At 49.0% G+C, this 19916-nt stretch overlaps 1 protein-coding gene across 1 annotated transcript in view; it reads right to left on the bottom strand.

Annotated features, from left to right (window-relative positions):
• Positions 1-19916, bottom strand: part of Stk10 (serine/threonine kinase 10) — a 91228-nt gene that overhangs the window by 9785 nt on the left and 61527 nt on the right. The window contains exons 8-15 of the mRNA XM_028756530.1: positions 17775-17945; positions 15866-16414; positions 14426-14556; positions 11773-11896; positions 11287-11466; positions 3733-3825; positions 1569-1698; positions 761-885 (exon numbers count right to left, since the gene is read on the bottom strand). Of these exons, the coding sequence (XP_028612363.1) occupies positions 761-885; positions 1569-1698; positions 3733-3825; positions 11287-11466; positions 11773-11896; positions 14426-14556; positions 15866-16414; positions 17775-17945 (1503 nt within the window). The remainder of the gene's footprint in view (positions 1-760; positions 886-1568; positions 1699-3732; positions 3826-11286; positions 11467-11772; positions 11897-14425; positions 14557-15865; positions 16415-17774; positions 17946-19916) is intronic.

Raw genomic sequence — 19916 nt, 5'->3', positions numbered from 1 at the left:
CTGCGGGAATCAGTTCTCTTCTTGTGCTATGAGGGCTGTGGGAATTGAACTCAGGTCATCTGGCTTGGTGGCAAACTCCCTTAGCCACCAAGTCATTCCCGCAGCGATGAGTTGTTTTTTTGTTTGTTTGTTTGTTTGTTTGTTTTTGTTGTTGTTTTTCTTTTAATCTTACAATATCTCTGACTCCTGGTGGTTTGACCCTCAGCTTTCTGACTTTGCAGTGGTGTTGAAGACAACGGGATTCAGGTGAGCCCATACTTTGAATGTGGATCTTTTCCTGGGTGGACAAAATCTAGTACGATCTTCTGGATGCTGGACAGTGGCAGTGAGCCACAGCTCTGGTTGGCCACATGCTCCTGAGAGGAAACACCCTTCGATAGGCTACTTCAGACCTGTGTAACTAAACTGGGGACCCACCGGGCCTGTGCCTGAAGAGCATCTACAATATTACCTTCAAGTTAGGACGGTTGCTGGGGAGAGAACCCCCAGTAAGTCAAGAAGCATCATCTTTTTTTCCCACTAAGGGATGGGTAGAGCAGTTTCAAGTAGCCCAGGACTGGCTTTGAACTGAGAGAGCCAAGCACTGAGGTGTTACGGTGAGCAAGGGAGCTACCTGCCCTGTCTTTATCCCTTACATAGTGTCCTTGATTCCTGTTCCTCACTCAGGGCACCTGGGGAAGGTCTTTGGGCCCGCACTGTGGCTGCAGCAGCCCTTCCTGGGTGCCGCCATCAAGCCATCCCTCATACCGCCCGGCCTCACCTTCTCATGCTTACGCAGCAGGTCGTGCCGCTGCAGGAAGTACTGGTCCTTAAGTTGCTGCTTCACGAGCTGATGTCTCTCTTGCAACTGGTGCTCCTCCATCTCCCACAGGGCTGCCTCACGGTCTGTGGAGGACACACCACCCACACGGTGATGAGTGCACAAGGCAGGAGACAGAACAAGCCATCCATCCTCCCCCACCCCCCTAGGTCTCCACTGGGACTGATAACCAACCCGAGGGCTCAGAGGAATGGGCGCCTGGGCTACCTCAGTAGACCACATTGGCTGAGCCATAGAAACTGAGACTATCTACATAACACTCCTTTTCGGATGGGCAACTGAGAAGGGTTCTGACGGAGAACCCGGGTGGAGATAACCGGGGTGAGCAAGTCCATGAGGAAGCAGGTCCTCAGCACACACTGAGTCTAACAGAGCCTTGACCTCGGGCTTTGCTGCCTTTCTGTTGCTTCTAAGCCATTTGGAATGTGGAACACACAGAAGCACCACCAGACAAGAAGCAGGGCCTCTCTCCCAGTTCAGATTCCTCATAGGATCATGTGATCCTAGGATCACACATTAGGATCACAGGATCATAGGATCATGATCATAGGATGGGAGGGCAGTCTTATAAGGAGAAGGAGGTCGGCAAGAGGTCAGGTGTGAAAACTAGCACACAGTGGGGCAGGTGGTGGCCACACAAGATGCCACTTCTGCGTACAGTGGTAACTGGTGTCCCTGCCTCACTCCTGACTTCTTGGGGCAGGGGGATGCCCTGAGTTCCACCACTCAGGGTGACTCTGGACCCCACCTCGGAGGAGCTCCTGCTTCTTGCTAAGGCAATCACGCTCCTTGTCACAGATCTCACGCCTGTTTTCCGAAGTGAGCTTCTTCATGGCCAGCTCCAGGTCCTCCTTCTGCTTGGCTACAAAGTCCCGGTCCTGTGGGAAGGGATGACGAGGCTTTACACAGATGATTTGGAGACAGCTGTCTCCCTCTCTCTGTGAAGATGAGAGCCTGTCTGCCTCTCTCACCAGCCTTGGTCTGTTTGTTTCAACTGGTTTGTGTGTGTGTGTGTGTGTGTGTGTGTGTGTGTGTGTGTGTGTGTTGGCTGGCGTGTATGTATCTGTGCCAGCAGAGGCCAGAAGAGGGATCTCTTGGAGATGGAGTCATAGGTGGCTGTGAACTGCAAAACATGGCTGCTGGGAACCAAACCCACATCTCCTGCAAAGAGCAGACAATGCTCTAAACCACTGAGCCATCTCTCTAGCCCACAGCCCTGTGTTTTAAAAAGCTATCTGCTCATAATAACAAGTGCAGAGCACCGTCTCAGTATACGCGTGCCTTATGTACTGATGAGTTTGGGGGAATTCATACATCCATCACCGCAGGTATTTGTTCCTTTATGGTAAAACAGTAAAGACTCCATCTCCGTTACTGTGTTGAGAAATGCACATTACTATTGGGTATGGGCACCCTTCTATGCTACTGAACATAAAAGCCTGTTTCTTCTACTAACCAACCTCACCCAGAGGAAAGAGCCAGGTTGTGAGGTACTTGGAAAAGGATGGGACTCTGGAATCAGACCAAGGACTAGGCCTTGCCCCGCTGCCGTCAACTCTGCACCGTCACCTTTCTGAGCTACGATTTCCTCTGCAAATGGAAAACCAAGTAACTCCAACCCCAAGGTACCACAGGCACTGGACCGGGTCACATGTCAAGCATCTAGTAAACACGGGCTACAACTGCCTGCACCAGGGCTGACGAGGCGGCATGTGCAAGAACCAACAGTGAGGAAAACAGGAGCATTCCAGCAAGGGCAGGGTGTGGGGGGACTGGACTGAGGGTGAAGGTCAAGCTGGGCGGGGCCAACAGGCCAGGCAGGCAGCAGCAGGCACTGTGAGGAGCTGGCCCTCAGCTGACAGACATAATGAGAGTGACGGAGGGTTTGTTTGAAGGCCCAGAGCTGAGGGAAGGGTAACAGAGGCAGATTTGGATTTCATGTCGACAGTACCTGCTGTCTCTGAGAGAAAGAAGTGAGGGAACAGGAAGGGAGACCAGCTGTGAAGCTGGGGGAGCTGTGACTGTGGATCCCACAGCACTGACAGATGTACAGGCACAAAGATTAGAGACATATGGTGGATGGAAATGTATGTGTGTCTGTAGTGTGTGCTTAGTATGCATGTATGTTGTATGTTATATGTCAGGGCAGGTATGACGTGTGTGTATATAGTGTGTTATATGAGGGGCATGTGTCATGTGTGTATTGTATGTATGTCTGGTGTGGTGTATATCTGTAGTGTGTGCTTAACATGTATGTATGTATGTAGTATGTTACATGTTGGGGCGTGTGCATTGTATGTAATAGGGAATGTGTTATGTGTGTTATGTGTATGTCTGGCATGTGTATGTGGTGTACATCTGTAGTGTATGTTTAGCATGTATATATGTTGTATGTTATGTGTTGAGGCATGTGTGTTAATGTGTGCAGGAGGAAATGTGTTGTGTTTGTGTGTGTGTGTGTGTGTGTACCACACATCAGGAAGAGATAAAGAAGTGGAGGGAAGGGTGGGTTGGGAATAACAAAGGTCCTGCCTGCCAACAGGACAGAGGCAAGCTTCTCCTCAGGACATAAGAACAGAGCCAAGTCTGAGAGATCAAGACTTTGCTGTCTTTTAGACACCAAGGCAGGCAGGTGACTGATCTGGGCTGACAGGAGATGTGACAGATGAACAATCTTGCAGTGAAGCAGGCAGGACTAGGTTGCAGGCTGCAGCGGCCAGACATGACAGGGCTCACTCTAGGGGAGCAAGGACAATCAGAGGGGGTGATCATAGGGGCCAGTGAGTGACAGGCTAGATTTAGGCACTTAGAACAGGAGGCAGATATTCAAGCCGAAGGCCTGGGCAGGTAAGAGAAGGGGGCCAGCTGCTATTTGGGTTCTCTCTGCTTCGTGCTGGAGGCTGAACACTCACCAGCAGCTGTTTTTTCTGAGAGTGTTCCTCCATCTTCTGCTTCATGCTCTCCTTCCGCTGCTGCCGGGGTAGTTTCTCGACCTCGTTCTTCACCTGCAGCAGATATGGTGGACAGAGGACAGCTTGCACCATGGCTCTTCCTTCTCTGGCTGCACTGTAAGTCCTAGTCCTCTCAAGGCGTGAAATATCAGTTATACAGATATGCTGTCAATACCTAAGGTCTCTGGGGTCAGTATCGATTTCAGTTCCTAAGGTGTTTCTGCTTCTGCAGGATCCCTGACTCTCTGCTGAGATGCTATAGTCCCTAAGGTGCAGGTGAGTGGACTCCCTCCAGGCTCACAGGGGATCTAGGCTGGTACAGGACCCAGAGCAGTCCACATCCCTGGCCACAGGGATTGGTTTGAGGAAGCACGTGACTCTTGCTGGGCCCATTGTTAAATTGCTGGGAGAAGCTGGTTTCTTTCCTGGGAGACATAAGACTCCCTAGAAAGGTGTCTGCCCAAGCTGGTACCCACGAAAGGAAGGAACAGCTCCTTTAAGCCTTTCCTACCATTGCACTACCCCCAGACCTGCACAGTGGAGTAACAGAAATGGCAGTGCAAACTTCCTAAGGAACCTCGTGTTTCTGGCCTGAGAATCAGGAAATGGGTCCTAGGCAGGCCAGACAGTATGGGTCAATGTCACAAGAAGAATATATGAAAGTGGAAGTCCTTATTTCTAGGAATGAGCTTCCCAAAAGCCACAGGGTCAGCTCTGCACCAAGCAACACCAGCTTTGGGAAATGAAGCCTCCGCCCACGGAAGACAAGTCCTGTTTTAAATGACCCTAACAGGGTTGTTTGCCTACAGAAACAAAAAGAAACGTACAGAGTCTTGAGACCTCTGTAACTTCACTGTGGCATTACAGTACACATTCTAAACAGATACTGAATGACAAAGTGTGCACATTACAGCACATGCCGAGAGAAACCACCAAGTATAAGACACAAACAGGCGAATATCTAAACCAAGTAACGGATTAACGTGGAGTAGTAAAAACAGTCAAGTTCTCCAAACGATAGGCAAGAAACGGAAAAGTAGAGGAACGAAGACTAGAGGAACAAGCAGGAAACAATCCCTGAAACATAAACGGCAGAAACGCCCCAACTAAAACAACGGAGACCTGCAGGCTGCATTTTGGAAAACAGTCCAACTATGTATAGACAGTAAGAGACCAATGTTACTCAGCAAGTTAGAAGAATTAAAAAAAAAGTTTTCAAAGATTTACTTTATTTTTTAATTACGTGTATTTGTGTATGTGTCTGTGTATGTGGGAGTGTGTACATATATATCCTGTATAAACATGATATACATACACCCTGTATATACAATACACTCTGTATATACAAGATATATACACCCTGTATATACACTACACCCTGTATATACAAGATATATACACCCTGTATATACACTACATCCTGTATATACAAGACATATACACCCTGTATATACAAGTGCTTCCTATACTCTGTGCAGGTGCCTGGGAAGGCCAGATATGAGTTCTGGAAACCAAACTGGGGTCTTCTACAAAAACAGTGAGTATTTTCAACAGCTGAGTCATCTCTCCAGCCCCACAAAATATATTCTATGTAAATACTACTTAAAACAAAGATTGGGGCTGGAGAGATGGCTCAGTGGTTATGAGTACTGACTGCTCTTCCAGAGGTCCTGAGTTCAATTCCCAGCAACCACATGGTGGCTCATAAAAAACGAACAAACAAACAACAACAACAAAACAATCACAGGAAAAAAGAAAAGAGAAGAAAACAAGGCCCCCAGTTGTGTTGCACATGCCTTCAACCCCAGCACATAGGAGGCAGTAGCATAGTAGATATCTGGGTTTGAGGCCAGAACAGCTAGGGCTACACAGAGAGACCCTGTTTCATAACAAACCAAAATAATAATAATAATAATAATAATAATAACAACAACAACAACAACATGTTTACTGATGGTATTAAAGATTATATTTAGGGCTTCTGCCAATGCAGGGTAAGCACTTCCTCACTGGGGCCTTCTTCCTTTTAGCTTCACTTGAGATAGGCTCTTGCTAGATTACCAAGGCTGCCTTCAGCCACCCAATGATCTGGGACATCGGGAATTCATTATCATGCCTGGCAAAATATGCTATTTGTTTGTTGATTATGCCTGAGACAGGATCTCACTGTATAGTCTTGGGTGTCCTGGAGCTCACTGTGAAGCTAGTCTCAAACTTATATATATGCCCCAGACTCTGGGATTAAAGACACACCATCACACCCAACTAGAATATGCCAATTTTTGTTTGTTTTGTTTTTCTGAGACAGGGTTTCTTTGTGTTGCTCTAGCTGTCCTGGAACTTGCTCTGTAGACCAGGTTAATGTCAAACTCAGAGATCCTCCTGCTTCTGTTTCTAGAGTGTTGGGATTAAAGGCGTGCACTACCACTACCCAGCCCAAATATGCCAATTTAATTTTACATAGCAAAATAACCTCAAAAATACAAAACCAAAACTATATAGCTGTAAAGAGAGCCTGAGAGATGAAGGAGGCTGCTCAGATGGGAGAGGACTTCCCCACACAAGCCTGAAGGTCTGGGTTTGATCCCTAGTAGCTACATGAAAACCGAGGTACACTGATACAAGTTTGTAATCCCAGAAGGTGGCAGAGACAGGGGAATCTTTAGGGCCACTGGCCAGCCAGGCTAGCCACCCTAGTTTGTGAGTCCCAGGACCCAGAGAGAGCCCCAGTCTCAAAAAACAGGGTAGATGGCCCCAAGGACCAACACTCAAAAGCTACCTCAAAAGCTACTCAAAAGCTACACACATGCACCCACATATACATGGACACACATGAGCACCAGGCAAACTCACCCTTATAGCTAAAGGCATTAACATGTCTTTCTCAATACTGAGAAAACACCGTCAAGCTGACATCCATGCTGCACTCTACCCCGTGCATGGATGGAACACTTACTAACAGTTCTGAATCAGAAAAGGATCTTGAACTTTTTAAAAATTCACAGGAAGTAGCCCATGGGTCAAAGAAGAAGTTGCAGAGTATACTAGAAAAGAATTTGAACCAGGCAGTGGTGGCACACACCTTTAATCCCAGCACTCGGGAGAGATCTTCTATGAGTTCAAGGCCAGTCTGGTCTACAGAGTATGTTCCAGAACAGATAGACAAAAAACCTGTTTTGATAAACAAAAAAAACAAACCAACCACCCACCCACCACCACCATCACCACCACCACCACCACCACCACCACCACCACCACCAACAACAACAACAACTACAACTAAGCCAGTAATGATTTTTAATGCAGCACTCAGGCAGATCTCTGAGCTCAGAGCTAGCCTGGTCTACCTAGCCTGTTCTATGCTGGCCAGTTACTTAGTAAGATAGAGCCTGTCCTTTTTTTTTTTTTTTTTAAAGAAAAAGAGCTGGTCATGGTGGTACATGCCTTTAATCCCAGCCCTTGTGAGGCAGAGGCAGGTGGATCTCTGTGAGTTCGAATCCAACCAGGTCTACAAATGGAGTTCAGGACAGCCTGGCCTATTACACAGAAAAAACCCTGTCTCAAAAAAAAAAAAAATCAGAATCAAATCAGTGCTCTGGTGCTAACATTCAACTTAATGAGGAAATACTGACTGTGTTCCTCTGGAGACCGGGAACAAGGAAGAACTATTTCTATTTCTAGCCAACTTCTCGCTGGACCTGAGCCAGCACAATAAAGCCTATAAGAGGTACATCAACTGCAAAGAATAAATGAAACTGTTTCTGTGTATACAGAAAACCACAAGGAATCTCAAAAAACAAAACAATAACAACAACAAAAAACTAGAAAAAGTCATGCTAGATACAAGACCACCACACTAACAGCAATATAGCTCTATCTAGTAATTAGCTAAATTGGTACTTTAATTTTTATTTTACGTTATGTTTATGCGTGTTTTGCTTGCATGTATATATCTATGTACCACGTATGTGCCTGGTGACTACAAAGGGCAGAAGAGGGAACTAGGAGCCCCACCTTCAAGAACTGGAGTTACAGACAATTGTGAACTGCCCCCTGGGTGCTGGAAACTGAACCCTGGTCCTCTGAAAGTACAGTTAAGTACCCTTAACTGCTAAGCCACCTTTCCAGTCCCCTAAATTGATAACTTTAAAGTATCTTATAAAAGTACCCTCCCCAAAAGACATGTGTAATTCTAATAAAAGAAGAATGAACTTATATACATAAAAATTAAAAATCACTAGCAAAAGATATCAAAGAAAATATACATATAGAAAATGCCTGTCATTGGAGGCTCAGTGTTGTTCAGATGGCTATTCCACCCAAATTGACCCAAAGTCCTGGTAAGGCTTCTCTATAGGACAGGCAAGGTGATACTATGATGTGTCTGAAAAGGCAGAGAGGTGGAACGGCCGATGACTCGGGACTCACACCGCTTGATGCCAAGGTTTACCAGAGTCTGGGTTGGCAGACACAGGCAGATGAACCCGTAATACAAGCAGACTCCAGATGCACCACACCAGATCCACTCATGCACGGTCAACTCCTTCCCACAAAAAAAACCTTAGCAGAGGAAGATGGACATTTCCAACACACAGTGTTGGGACAGGCATTCTACAGCAAACACTGAGCCCGTCCACACCTCATCCTTCCAGAAACTCAACTCAGAATGTTCTCACAGGAAAATACAAAACAAAACACGGTAAACTTCTAAAAGACTGCACATCCCACAGGCCTAAGGAAGGATCCCTTGCCTTCTTAAATAAGACATCAAAAGAATCACCCCTAAAGGAAACAATTGGGTTTGCAAGACAAGCCATGGGCGGAGAATAAATATTTGCAAAATAACATCTCCTGAAGAACCTGTGGTCCAAATATTAAGAAAACTGTCAGAATTCAATAAAAATAAACCAATCTCCCAGCTAAATAAAGGAGCAAAAGATTTTTGGACAGATGCCTCACACAAGAGTGACACGCAGGCAGCAAGGGAGCAAATGAGGAGACTCGTGCAAACTCAGAGTCACGGTGACACGCCACGCCACACCATTAGGGTAGATAAAGAAAAACAGTGATGAGACCAAGGCTCCGGGGAGATGAGCAAGTGGATCACTCACGGTTGCTCGCTATGGAGACAGGATGGATTCAGAGCATCTGTGTGATGTCACGACGCGTGCTCACCGTCTGACTTCCAAACCCCGCAAGCTTAGCCTGTCTCACTCTCTCTTCCATTTCCTCGGCTTTTTTATCTTTTCATTTTGTAAAAGATTTATTTACTTATTTTATGTATATGAGCACGCTGTTGCTGACACACCAGAAGAAGGCATCGGGTCCCATTACAGATGGTTGTGAGCCACCATGTGGTTGCTGGGAATTAAACTCAGGACCTCTGGAAGAGCAGCCAGTGCTCTTAACCACTGAGCCATCTCTCCGGGCCCCTCCTTGGTTTTTATAAAATGGTCATGGGTTTTGCAGCTGAGTCTGGTCCCTTGTTTTCTGGCCTCTCTACGCTAGGTGCATCTCCTATCTACCGAGTTACTGACTCTGGGGACTTGAATGTGAGGAGGTACTGTCCTACGCATTTACAGGACGTCAGCAGCGAGATCAACAGACGGCCCCACTTCATACCCAAGCTGTGACACCCTCCAAAATGTGTGCAGACATTGTCAATGTCCCAAAGAGCTGGGGACAGATTATTTCTGGCTTAGAAACACAGATTTACATAGCATTCCTAAAGGAACAATTCAGCTGTGTACTTTGGCCTCTGTATCAGGTGTGGTGTTCAGTTCCACACAACAATTCTAGACTTAGAACTGTACCTTTACAAGCTGATTGCTCTGGCCAGGCGGTGGTGGCGCACGCCTTTAATCCCAGCACTTGGGAGACAGAGGCAGGTGGATTTCTGAGTTCGAGGCCAGCCTGGTCTACAGAGTGAGTTCCAGGACAGCCAGTGCTACACAGAGAAACCCTGTCTCGAAAAACCAAAAACCAAAACAAAACAAAAACAAACAAAAAAACCAAACAAAAACAAGCTGATTGCTCTGGTTTGGGGGACAGAACATTAAAAACACAATCAAGCACAAGGTCTGAGTTTTCTGTCAAAGGCATGGAAGACGCTAGAAACATTGTTATGAAGGCGGGAAGAGGCAGAAGAAGAATGAAGGCGGAGTCCTGTGGGGCCATTTGGCAAAGATGCAGGCCCAAGGACTCATGGAACCATTTACACGCCAGCACTGTTCTCCGGAAGGCATGGCAGCGCTGGAGAACAAGCCCCACCAGACAGCAGATAGGCTGTACCCCAGGGCAGGGAAGTTACTGACTGTGTTGGCACCCCGTTTTCCCAACCAGAAAAACAATCTGGCTTTTAACTAAGAAATCTCCCAGGGTTCCTTACAGGGATATGGTGTGCAGGGCTAGGGACCTCTGAACCATTTCATAAACTCTGCTTCAAGACAGGGACAGATTCAGAGAGACAAGCCATTACAGCATTTCATCAACATGCAGACTGAGGAAAACCCCTCAGGGAAAACTTGGTGAACCAGACTCCCCCTCACCAGAGCTGGTGCTTCAGTTATATCAACCACCGGCACAGCGGCTGCAGTGCACTAGACATTAGGGACGACCCAGAGGTAACTAGGGGCCTCAGGAAGGTGTATGATGGCTATATGCAGGCTACACCACAGCATGGAAGTGGCAGCCTTGAACCTGTAGGAACCCTCCAAGTGAGGAGGGGGAGGAGGAGGAGGAGGAGGAAGAGGAGGAAGAAGAGGAAGAGGGGAAAGAGGAAGAGGAAGAAGAGGAGGAGCTGACAGAAGCCACCTAGAAAGGACCCGCCTGGGGGAAAGCCAACATAGGAAAGGGGCACCCAAAAGACAGAGAAAGAACTACAAGTGTCACAGCTTTCTGGCTGGGCACAAGGGTCCCCAAGATGGCTGCCCCAAGGACTTGGAGCGATGGGCTTCATGCAGCCCCTCTGTTAAGAAGGGAAGCTGTGATGGGCGTTTTATGTCAACTTGACGTAAGCTAGAGTCATTGGGAAGCAGGACCCTGGGCTGAGAAAATGCTCTTAGCAGACTGGCCCGTGGACAAGCCCGAGAAGCATTTGTTTGATGGATGACTGACGAGGGGGACCCAGCTTACTGTGCTTGGTTCTACCCCTGGGCTGCTGGTCCTGGCTTCTATAAGTAAGGAGGCTGGGCAACCACGAGGAGCAAACCAGTAAACAGCACCCTCCATGGCTTCTATGTCAGCTCCTGCCTCCAGGTTCCTGCCCGTCCCCCGCTGCCCCCCGACCCTCCTTGCCCCCCAACACCCCCCATGATGGGCAGTGCAGTGCAACTGTAAGCTGAAATAAATCCTCTCCTTCCCAAAATGCTTGTGGTCGTGGCGTTTTGCCACAACAGGATACTAAGACAGAGGCCAATCCTTAGAACACAGAGGCCCGGCCTGGCCCCACCCCACCCCGGCCCGCCCCAGCCCCGCCCAGCCCCGCCCCAGCCCCGCCCTACGGCCCTTCACTACCTCCTTCTTCATCTGTTTGAGCTGCTCTTGGAACCTGGCGTAGTCTCGATCCTGCTCCAGGCGGATCCGCTTGGCCTCCTCTCTGCGGCGCAGGCTGTGGTCCTGCTCCATCTTCTCCACCTGCTGCTTCTGCTGCCGCTCTAGGTTTTCTAGCTCCACGTCATAGAATTTCTTCTTGGCCTGGGAGGTACACAGACAGACTCAGAGGTATCCAGAAGCCACTTTATACCTCTGAGTCTGCACTAGACCCAGACTTGAGTCCCAGCCCAGCCACCCTTTGCTATGTGTCCTAGGGCAAGTTACTTAACCTCTCTGAGTCTGTTTCCTCATCTGACCTGGCAGGACCGTGGCATTCCACAGAGGAGATTTCCTCTAGAAGTGTACCTGTGTGACTCAGGGTCACTGTGACCTAACCACCTTTCTACAACCCCCCTCCCCACCTGAAGAAAACATCAGAAGCCCCTGGGCCCTTCTGCTCTCACTCACGTTGATTTCTTGTTCAAAACGTTTGTGCATTTGCTCCAGCTGCAGCTCGTGCTTGCTGCTCAGCTGTGTCTGGTTCCGATGCTCTTCTTTCTGCAGAAGCCGGAGCTCTCGGAGTTCCTGGCGCCTGTGGATTCACAGACAGAACGTTTCCCAGTGAGAAGGGGGCCCCTAGGACCACAGCATTCACAGACTGGACTGTAGAAGGACGGATTGTGGGGTAGAATCCCACTGACTCAGGATCAGGACTCAGGCTTCATTTGATAATCACTGACAAAAAGGCGAGGGTCCTCCATACATAAAGAACACTTACAAATCAGTAAGGAGGAAGGAACTAACCACCACTCTCAGAAGTGGTACACAATATGAAGACACACAAAAGTAAACAAGTTCAAAAACAAGAAGAAACTTTACTATGAGATGCAAATATAAAAGGCAACTATAAACAGACAAGCATATAGAAAAATTCATACTCCATGTGATACTGATATAAATTAGAAGAACATTTTGGAAGACACTGGCGATACCTCAAAGCCTTTTGGCACCTCAGTTTCGCTTCTGGATTGAATAAGGTTTTTTTTTTAAACTTTTTTTTTTGATGTGTTTTTTTTTTTTTTTGGTTTTTCGAGACAGGGTTTCTCTGTGTAGCCCTGGCTGTCCTGGAACTCACTCTGTAGACCAGGCTGGCCTCGAACTCAGAAATCCACCTGCCTCTGCCTCCCAAGTGCTGGGATTAAAGGCGTGCGCCACCACTGCCCGATGTGATTTTTTTTTTAAAGGATGTTTTTAACAGTGGTTTTTTGTTTTGTTTTTTTGTTTTGTTTTGTTTTGTTTTGTTTTTGGTTTTTCGAGACAGGGTTTCTCTGTGTAGTTCTGGCTAACAGTGTTGTTTTTAATTAAATTTCATTCCACTGGCCAAGACGGAGGAAATCCCTAGAACATCCTAAACTGTTTCTATTCTGGAACGCTGGGTGCTTCCTCCAAAGCAATGATGACGTCCGCAAAGCCCTGGTCTCAGGGAACCCGAGCATCCTTGTGTCTGCAACCGATGCACACTGAAAACTTAGGTGGAATCTCGCTTCTCAACTAGAGACCCAGTGCTTGCAGCTTATCTGCCAAGAGACACGGTTTCCCCAGATGCACGAGAGGAACAGGGTCCCCCGGGGAGGGCTGTTAGTAACAACTGGATCGTGCTGTTAACTTCTCTGCCACTTCTCATGGGTCTGCCTCTGAGATGTACACTGAATCCAATCCCTGCTCCCTCCTGGCCACTGCCCCAGCCCAGGCCGAGCCCAAGCCCGAGGCTGACGGTGTTGGACAGCCCCCCCACATCCCAAGTCAGTTTTACCCTTCTACAGCTAAGACCAGTGGCCAGAGAAACCGTCCAGATGGGACATCAGGGCCCACACTATGTGCCACTTCTGCCATTCGTGGAATCCTCCATCCTTCCCTCGCAGCATACAAAGCCCAGGTCCTGCCCCGACACAGACCACAGTCCCACCCTCCTTCTGGCCTGGCATTCCACGCTGAGGTTCTGTTCTCTAAGGTAGGTTCCCTCAGCATGCCCCAGCTCATCCCACAGGCTCAGCTCAGGGCGGGGATGGTGAGGTCCCTGAGAACAATCTTTGCCCGGCTCAGGCACTTACTGCTGTATCACCCTGTGCATCCTTCACAGTGTGCAGCACAACCAAGAACTAGCCTGTGTAGTATATGTTTAAGACCCATAGGTATGCTGGGCAGTGGTGGCGCACGCCTTTAATCCCAGCACTTGGGAGGCAGAAGCAGGCAGATTTCTGAGTTCGAGGCCAGCCTGGTCTACAGAGTGAGTTCCAGGACAGCCAGTGCTACACAGAGAAACCCTGTCTCAAAAAAACAAACAAACAAACAAACAACAAAACAAACAAAACCAAAACAAACAAACAAACGACCCATAGGTATAAATGTGACATGGGACATAGCTTCACGCATCTGGATTTCAATCTGTCTCACCTGGAAGATGGCACACAAGTGGATAATTCGGGTGGACGTATGGATAAGTGACAACTGAAGAGGTGGATGGATGGATGGATTAAATGGACGGTTAGACAGCTGGATGGGTGTGGACGTGGGTACATTAATACATCACTATATTAGACATTAGTACAGACAAGGGTAGGTGGATGGACAGATGGATAACTGGGTGGACAGGTGGGTGGGCAGATAAATGGATGGATGGTTGGATGGATGGATGGATGGATGGATGGATGGGTTGATGGAAGAATGGATGGACAAATAAGTGAAAGAAAGAAATAGATGAACGGTCAGGTGGTCTGTAGATGGGTGGGTAGTCAGACAGCTGGAGATGAGTGGGCCAATGGCTGAGTAGGTGCAGGGATAGGGATTAGGTTGCTAGGCAGAGAGACACGGCAGTGTAGATAGAGGTTGGGAGGATGGGTCACAGGGCATGTGGGCGAGTGAGAAGATGGACAGAAGAGATGGGTGACAGACAGACAGAGTACATGAATGCAGGAGAAAGGGTCTCAAAAACACTCTCCTTTTGCCTTAGCCCCCTCCCCCACTTCACGCCATGGACAGACTGCAGTCCCACCCACAAGGCCAATGCCTGGCACTCCCAGGGCACCCGCATGTTCTCACACCGCTGCCTCCCTGGACTCACCTGAGAAATCTCATCTCCTCGTCTTTCTTCTCATCCTCGCTGATGATCTTGGAGGTGGTGATGCTCACCTCCACGCCGTCCACCACAAACCGGCGGGTCCGCTTCAGGGTCTTGTTGTGCAGTTTTGAGCCCTGGCGAGAAGGTGCCCAAGTTCAGCTAGGGTGAGGCCCACAGCCTGGGCCCCGAAGGATGTGGCCATCCACTGTCCCCCTTCCTCAAGCTTGCCAAACAAGGCCTAAGTGTCTGGCCTTAGGCCACTTTCCTTCTGCTGGGATGAGGCCTCAGACACCTCTCAAGGCTCTTACCTCAGGAAGGCCTTCTTACAAAACACGGACTTGACATAAAAGAAAGAGCTGTGTGTTCACCCTCACTGGCCACTGTTGCTTTTGTGACCCAGGGAAAGATCTTTGTTTTGCCTGAAGCTCAGCTTTCTCCACTGTCCAGAGTGTATTTAAAACAACTCGCCTATCTATGTCAGTTCTGAAGAAATAAAACAAAAAGCTTCCGCAGATGCTCCCACTTGAGCGAGCTTCTCTGCTCCAGCTGCTTCTGCGGGGCTGTCGGCTGCTCCCACCATCACGGCCTCACACTTGACAGATGCGTGAATGTCTACCGTGTGTTTTATATTGAGCAAGGAGGGTACGAGAGAAGTCAGCACAGCAGCACTCTCTCCCCCACACCTCCTGCACCAGCCTTGTTTGGGGGTTCAGGCAGCCCACAGTAAGTTTAGCAGAACTGCTGGAGGCAGACAAGGAAGGGAGTGGCTCCTCCTCACTGTGGATGAGGAGAGGGCTAAAGGCACACAAGGCCAGGAGCCCAGCTGAGGTCTGAGCACCTCCCTGCCTCCACCCACACAGCCTAGCGCCAGCTGCCCATCTGGAAACTGAGGGAGGAAGCAGCCTTCCGGTTCTGTTTAAAGCACCTTGCACAGGGTGGTTACAGCACCTACTGTCACCCACTGCCAGTCAGGAGGCCAGAGAGGAGAGTGATGGCACTCTCACTGAATCTACCTATCAGCACTCGTCAGAGCTGCCCCCAGCCAGGGAACCTCCACTTTGGGAATGTTCTTTCCCCAGTTTCACTGGACCCTGTAACTAAACTTTGAGATTTGAACCCAAACTAACTGTATAACATTACTATCTTATACTGACTCCATGTGGGGGTTTAAGCTATGCAGTGAGCTAAAATCTTAAAGAGACAAACTCATGAACCATTTAAAATAGGAAGCTGTATGTGTGTGTGTGTGTGTGTGTGTGTGTGTGTGTGTGTGTGTGTGTTGCTGAGCATGCACCAAGATCTGGGATCACCCCTGGTGCCTCTTACAAATACACAAATCAAATACAATGTAAATAGCTTCTGCCTGCTTTGGAGAATGGAACCAGAGCATGGCACACTGGCCCACGTGCCTGCCCTGGCCCCCAGGGTGACAGGTGACGTTACCTTGAGAGACAATGAGCCTGTTTCTTTGTTCAGTGACAGGTCAGCAGACAGGGAGGTGCCGTAGTCCATACTCTCTGAGGTAGACAGGTTGCTACAGTCCGAGGCCCTCTTAGAATGGCTTGGAGTTAAGGAGCTGGGGAGCTCCAGGCCACCATTGGCCAGAGTCTCACCACCCAAAGTCTCCAGGGCGCTGCTGTTAGGTCGGCTCTGGTTGGCTTTTTGGGACTTGCTGGCTGCAGGACTGGGGTTCTCAGCATGGTCAGTGATTTGCTTCTCTTCATCCACCTGAATTCTGGCATCCATGGATAATGGCCGGGACTTCCGGAGGGGAACAGGTACCTTTAAGTCATTGTCATTCTTCAAGACCCCTTCAGCAGGGCTGCTGGTTTGGAGGGATCCATCCCCTGAGGGTTGGCTACAGGGCCCATTGTTCACAGGCTCTGGAGGCTGGCCGGGAGACAGGCGGGTGGAAGAATCCTGGAGAGGCTTGTCGGAGTTGAGGCTTGGCTGAGTTACACTGGCGGAGTCCTGAGTGTGGTTGACTGGGGGCTAGAAAAGAGTCAAGGCTGAGTTGGTGCGGCTCCACAGTGGTGGTTTGGCCCACAGGTGACAGGTGACAGGCCAGCAGAGCAGGGACCGCTGAGCCGAGTCTCCACCTCTCTCCACAGCCTTTCCTAAACAGGCTACCACCAGGGTGAAGACTCCGCTCCTCTCTCCACTTGCAATCTCACCTAACAGCTGCTCCCGTCCTGTGAGGAAAACACTGTGGCCAGCCGATAGCCACAGTGCAGGGGAGGGCAGCGGGCAGGGGGATACCAATTTCAACACATACTGGCAATCTGATTTTCTCTTGTTTCTTTTTTTTGAGACAGGGTCTCAGGTAGTTCAGGTTGGCTTCAGACCTGCTGTGTAGCCGAGAGTGACCATGAATGATCCTCCTGTCTCCATCTCCCGGGTGCTGGGATCACAGGTGTGTACCGCCACGCCAGTTTTATGAGATGCTGACATGGACGCCAGGGTTTCGGACATGTTGGGTCAGCATTCTACCAACTAAGCCACACGGCCATTTCAGTAACCTGAATTTTCACATGAGATCTGTTGATCGCCACATGGCAACTAGGTCACATCAAAAACCTACATAAAGTGCCAACCAAACCTACCTAGGGACTGTTTTCAGCCCGCCCGCCCCGTGTAATTTTCCTTTTTCTGGGGTGGAGAGTACTGGAAACGTTGCTATGTGAAACCAAATACTGATCTCTACAGATCAAAAATAAATGTCTATTTGTGGCATGAATGTGGAAAGGCCACTACAGGGGTGTGCGGCGGGGGCCAGGGACCTCTTCCATCTGAGTGAGAACCAAAAACAGATTTTTACTTTAAATGTTTACAATGAAACCTAATTCTAATTAAAAAATTTTAAGCTAAAAATGTAATGAGCCAGGCACAGTAGTAGGGTACACACCTACCCTTAATGTCAGTGCTCAGGAGGCAGAGGCAGGCAGGTCTCTGAGTTCAAGGTCAGCCTGGTCTACATCGTGAGTTCCAGGCCAGCCAACGTTATACAGTAAGATTCTGTCTCAAACGCCAAAAAATGTGAAGGTCCTGGTGGTGGTGGTGGTGTTTCAGCTCTGTGACAACTCAGCCCTGATTTACTGGGGACTCTGTAGGGAGAGCAATCCCCCCAGGAGAAGCCCCTGGACTGAACTGTGAGATCAGGGACCCTAGCCAGGTCTTGCATGCTCGAGAATCTGGATCTGGCCAACATTTGCTCAGCCTCACCCTGGGCACCCTGGGGTGTTTGGGGATCCCAGACAGTTGGCCCCAAGAGGCAGAAAGAAATCCTTCCCTAGCCTCTCTCCCAGGGGCAGCTGGGGCCCACCCTCCTCACCTCCATGTTCCTCAGACTTACCGGAACAGCATCCACAGCGTCCTCCTCTTCTCCATCCTCCCTGCCATCCTCTCTGGCATCCTCTCTGGCATCCTCCCTGCCATCCTCGATCTCCTCCATCACTTCTGCCTTTGCCTCGGCCACCAGCTCCCGAAGAGCCTTATTACTGTTGACTTTGCTGACAAAGGGATGCTGAGGAAAAGACACACCTGTGTTAGAGCCATCTGGAGCCAGTCTCGGGGCAGGTATGGCTGCAGGGTTAGATCCTGGAGCCAGTCTCGGGGCAGGTATGGCTGCAGGGTTAGATCCTGGAGCCATGAGGACCAACTCTGGTCCCAAGGCAACACGTGAACTTGAAGCCGGAAGGGGAACTCACAAGCCCTGCAGCAGGCCAGGAAGGCCAGCATGTAGAAGGAGACACCTAACTCTGCAACTCGAGCTGTGTGACCCTGAGTATGACACTCCTCCTCTCTGAGCCATCTCCAAAGGACAGATAGACAGACAGTCATGCTGAAGTCACGGAAAGTCATGAAGATGAAATGAGACAATTCCCGTGAAAGTGCCTTGTAAAGTCAGGGTCCAGCCCATGGTCTTTCTTGGGATGATGTCATCTGTGTGTTTGTTTACTTTCTTTTTAACCCAGGCTAGCCCTCCCCTAGTTCAGTTGCTTTGTTCCATCCAGTTCTGTTGCTTTAGAGAACCCTGACTAATATACAGACTAAATGTGGTTTGTCCTGATATAACCATGAGCTCATGGAGGCCAGGGAGCAGGAAGGGGCGCTCCGAGTGAGAATGGCCCCCATAGGCTCATGTTTGAACACTTGGTCCCCTGTTGGTGGAACTGTTTGGGAAGGATTAGGGGGTGCGGCCTCACTGGAGGAGGTGTGTCACTGACGCTTTGAAGTTATGTTTCTTTTTTTCAAAAAAATAATTATTTATTTACGTACTTTATGTATATGGGTGTTTTGTCTGTATGTACGTTTGTCTGTATGTACGTTTGCCCACCAGAAGGCGGCATCAGATCCTATGAAACTACAGTTATAGATGGTTGAGCCACCATGTGGGTGTTGAAAACTGAACTCAGCCTGCTGCCATGCTCCCCTGATTGATGGTTATAAACTGTAACCCTCTGAAACTGTAAGTCCCCAAGAAACCCATTCTTACACAAGTTGCTTTGGTCATGGTGTCTTACCACTACAATAGAAGAGTAACTAAGATACCCTCCTACGCCCAGCTATACCATGTACCTACAGAGTCTCTTTAAGGACAGATGTCTATGGATAAGGAGCATGGCAGCACACCCTGGCCCTGAACTAATTGCTAATTTGACTTGCTTCAAATCGTATGTGCGGCTACCGTTGGGGTCTCAGGTATGTGCCTCTCATAGTCCCATAACTCTGTCTAGACATCTTCCTGCTTAATAGATAAGCTCGGGAACTTCGTCTCACTATGACTTGTCTTAATTTTTTTTCTTTTGAGATAGGTTTTTATGTAGCCCAGGCTGGTCTCATACTCTGAGTCTCCACCTCTCTGGTGCTAGGATCACAGGTATGTACCAAGTTTATGCAATGCCAGGGGTTGAACTCAAAGGGGGCATGCTGGGCTACAGCTCCTAACCCCCAGTCTCCAGAATTCTTTTCTGTGGCAAGCAGATGTGAAGTTCCATCCCCTGCACTGGGCAGAGGTCCCCGTGGCTCAGCAGGGTCCCTGCAAGGTTATATGCTTCTTGGTGCTGGGGACAAGATGCTCAGCGCTGGGCTCTACCACTGCTCTCCACCCCTACTCCTTTCTGATTCCACTGCACAGTCTCCCTGAAGGACCATGTCACTGTCTGTTTAACCATCCTGCTGCTGCTGGGCACATGGGGGTGTTTCCTGCTCTGGGTGACCATGAAGCAAGCAGCTAGGGACAGTCTTGCATCTGTTGTCTTTGGGCAGAAATATCTATTGGGTTTTTAGAATGGCAACAATGTAGTCCTGGCAGTGACTGAACTCCAAGGGCATGCTTTCTTATAGACCGTATAAAACCCCAAAGCAAAAGGTCTGGGGATGTTTGGTCAGCCTAAAGCATCCCAGAAAAGTACCATGGAGAGCAAGTGTGCAGATATCACCTCCCTGGCAAAGGGAGTGGCCATAGTGGGATTCCTCAGTCCCCTTTGTTTTG

This window comes from Grammomys surdaster, unplaced genomic scaffold (assembly GCF_004785775.1).
Source record: "Grammomys surdaster isolate TR1022 unplaced genomic scaffold, NIH_TR_1.0 126121, whole genome shotgun sequence".
Taxonomy (NCBI): domain Eukaryota; kingdom Metazoa; phylum Chordata; class Mammalia; order Rodentia; family Muridae; genus Grammomys; species Grammomys surdaster.
Note: the sequence above shows the minus strand (reverse complement) of the source record. Positions and strands in the feature narration are given on the sequence as shown.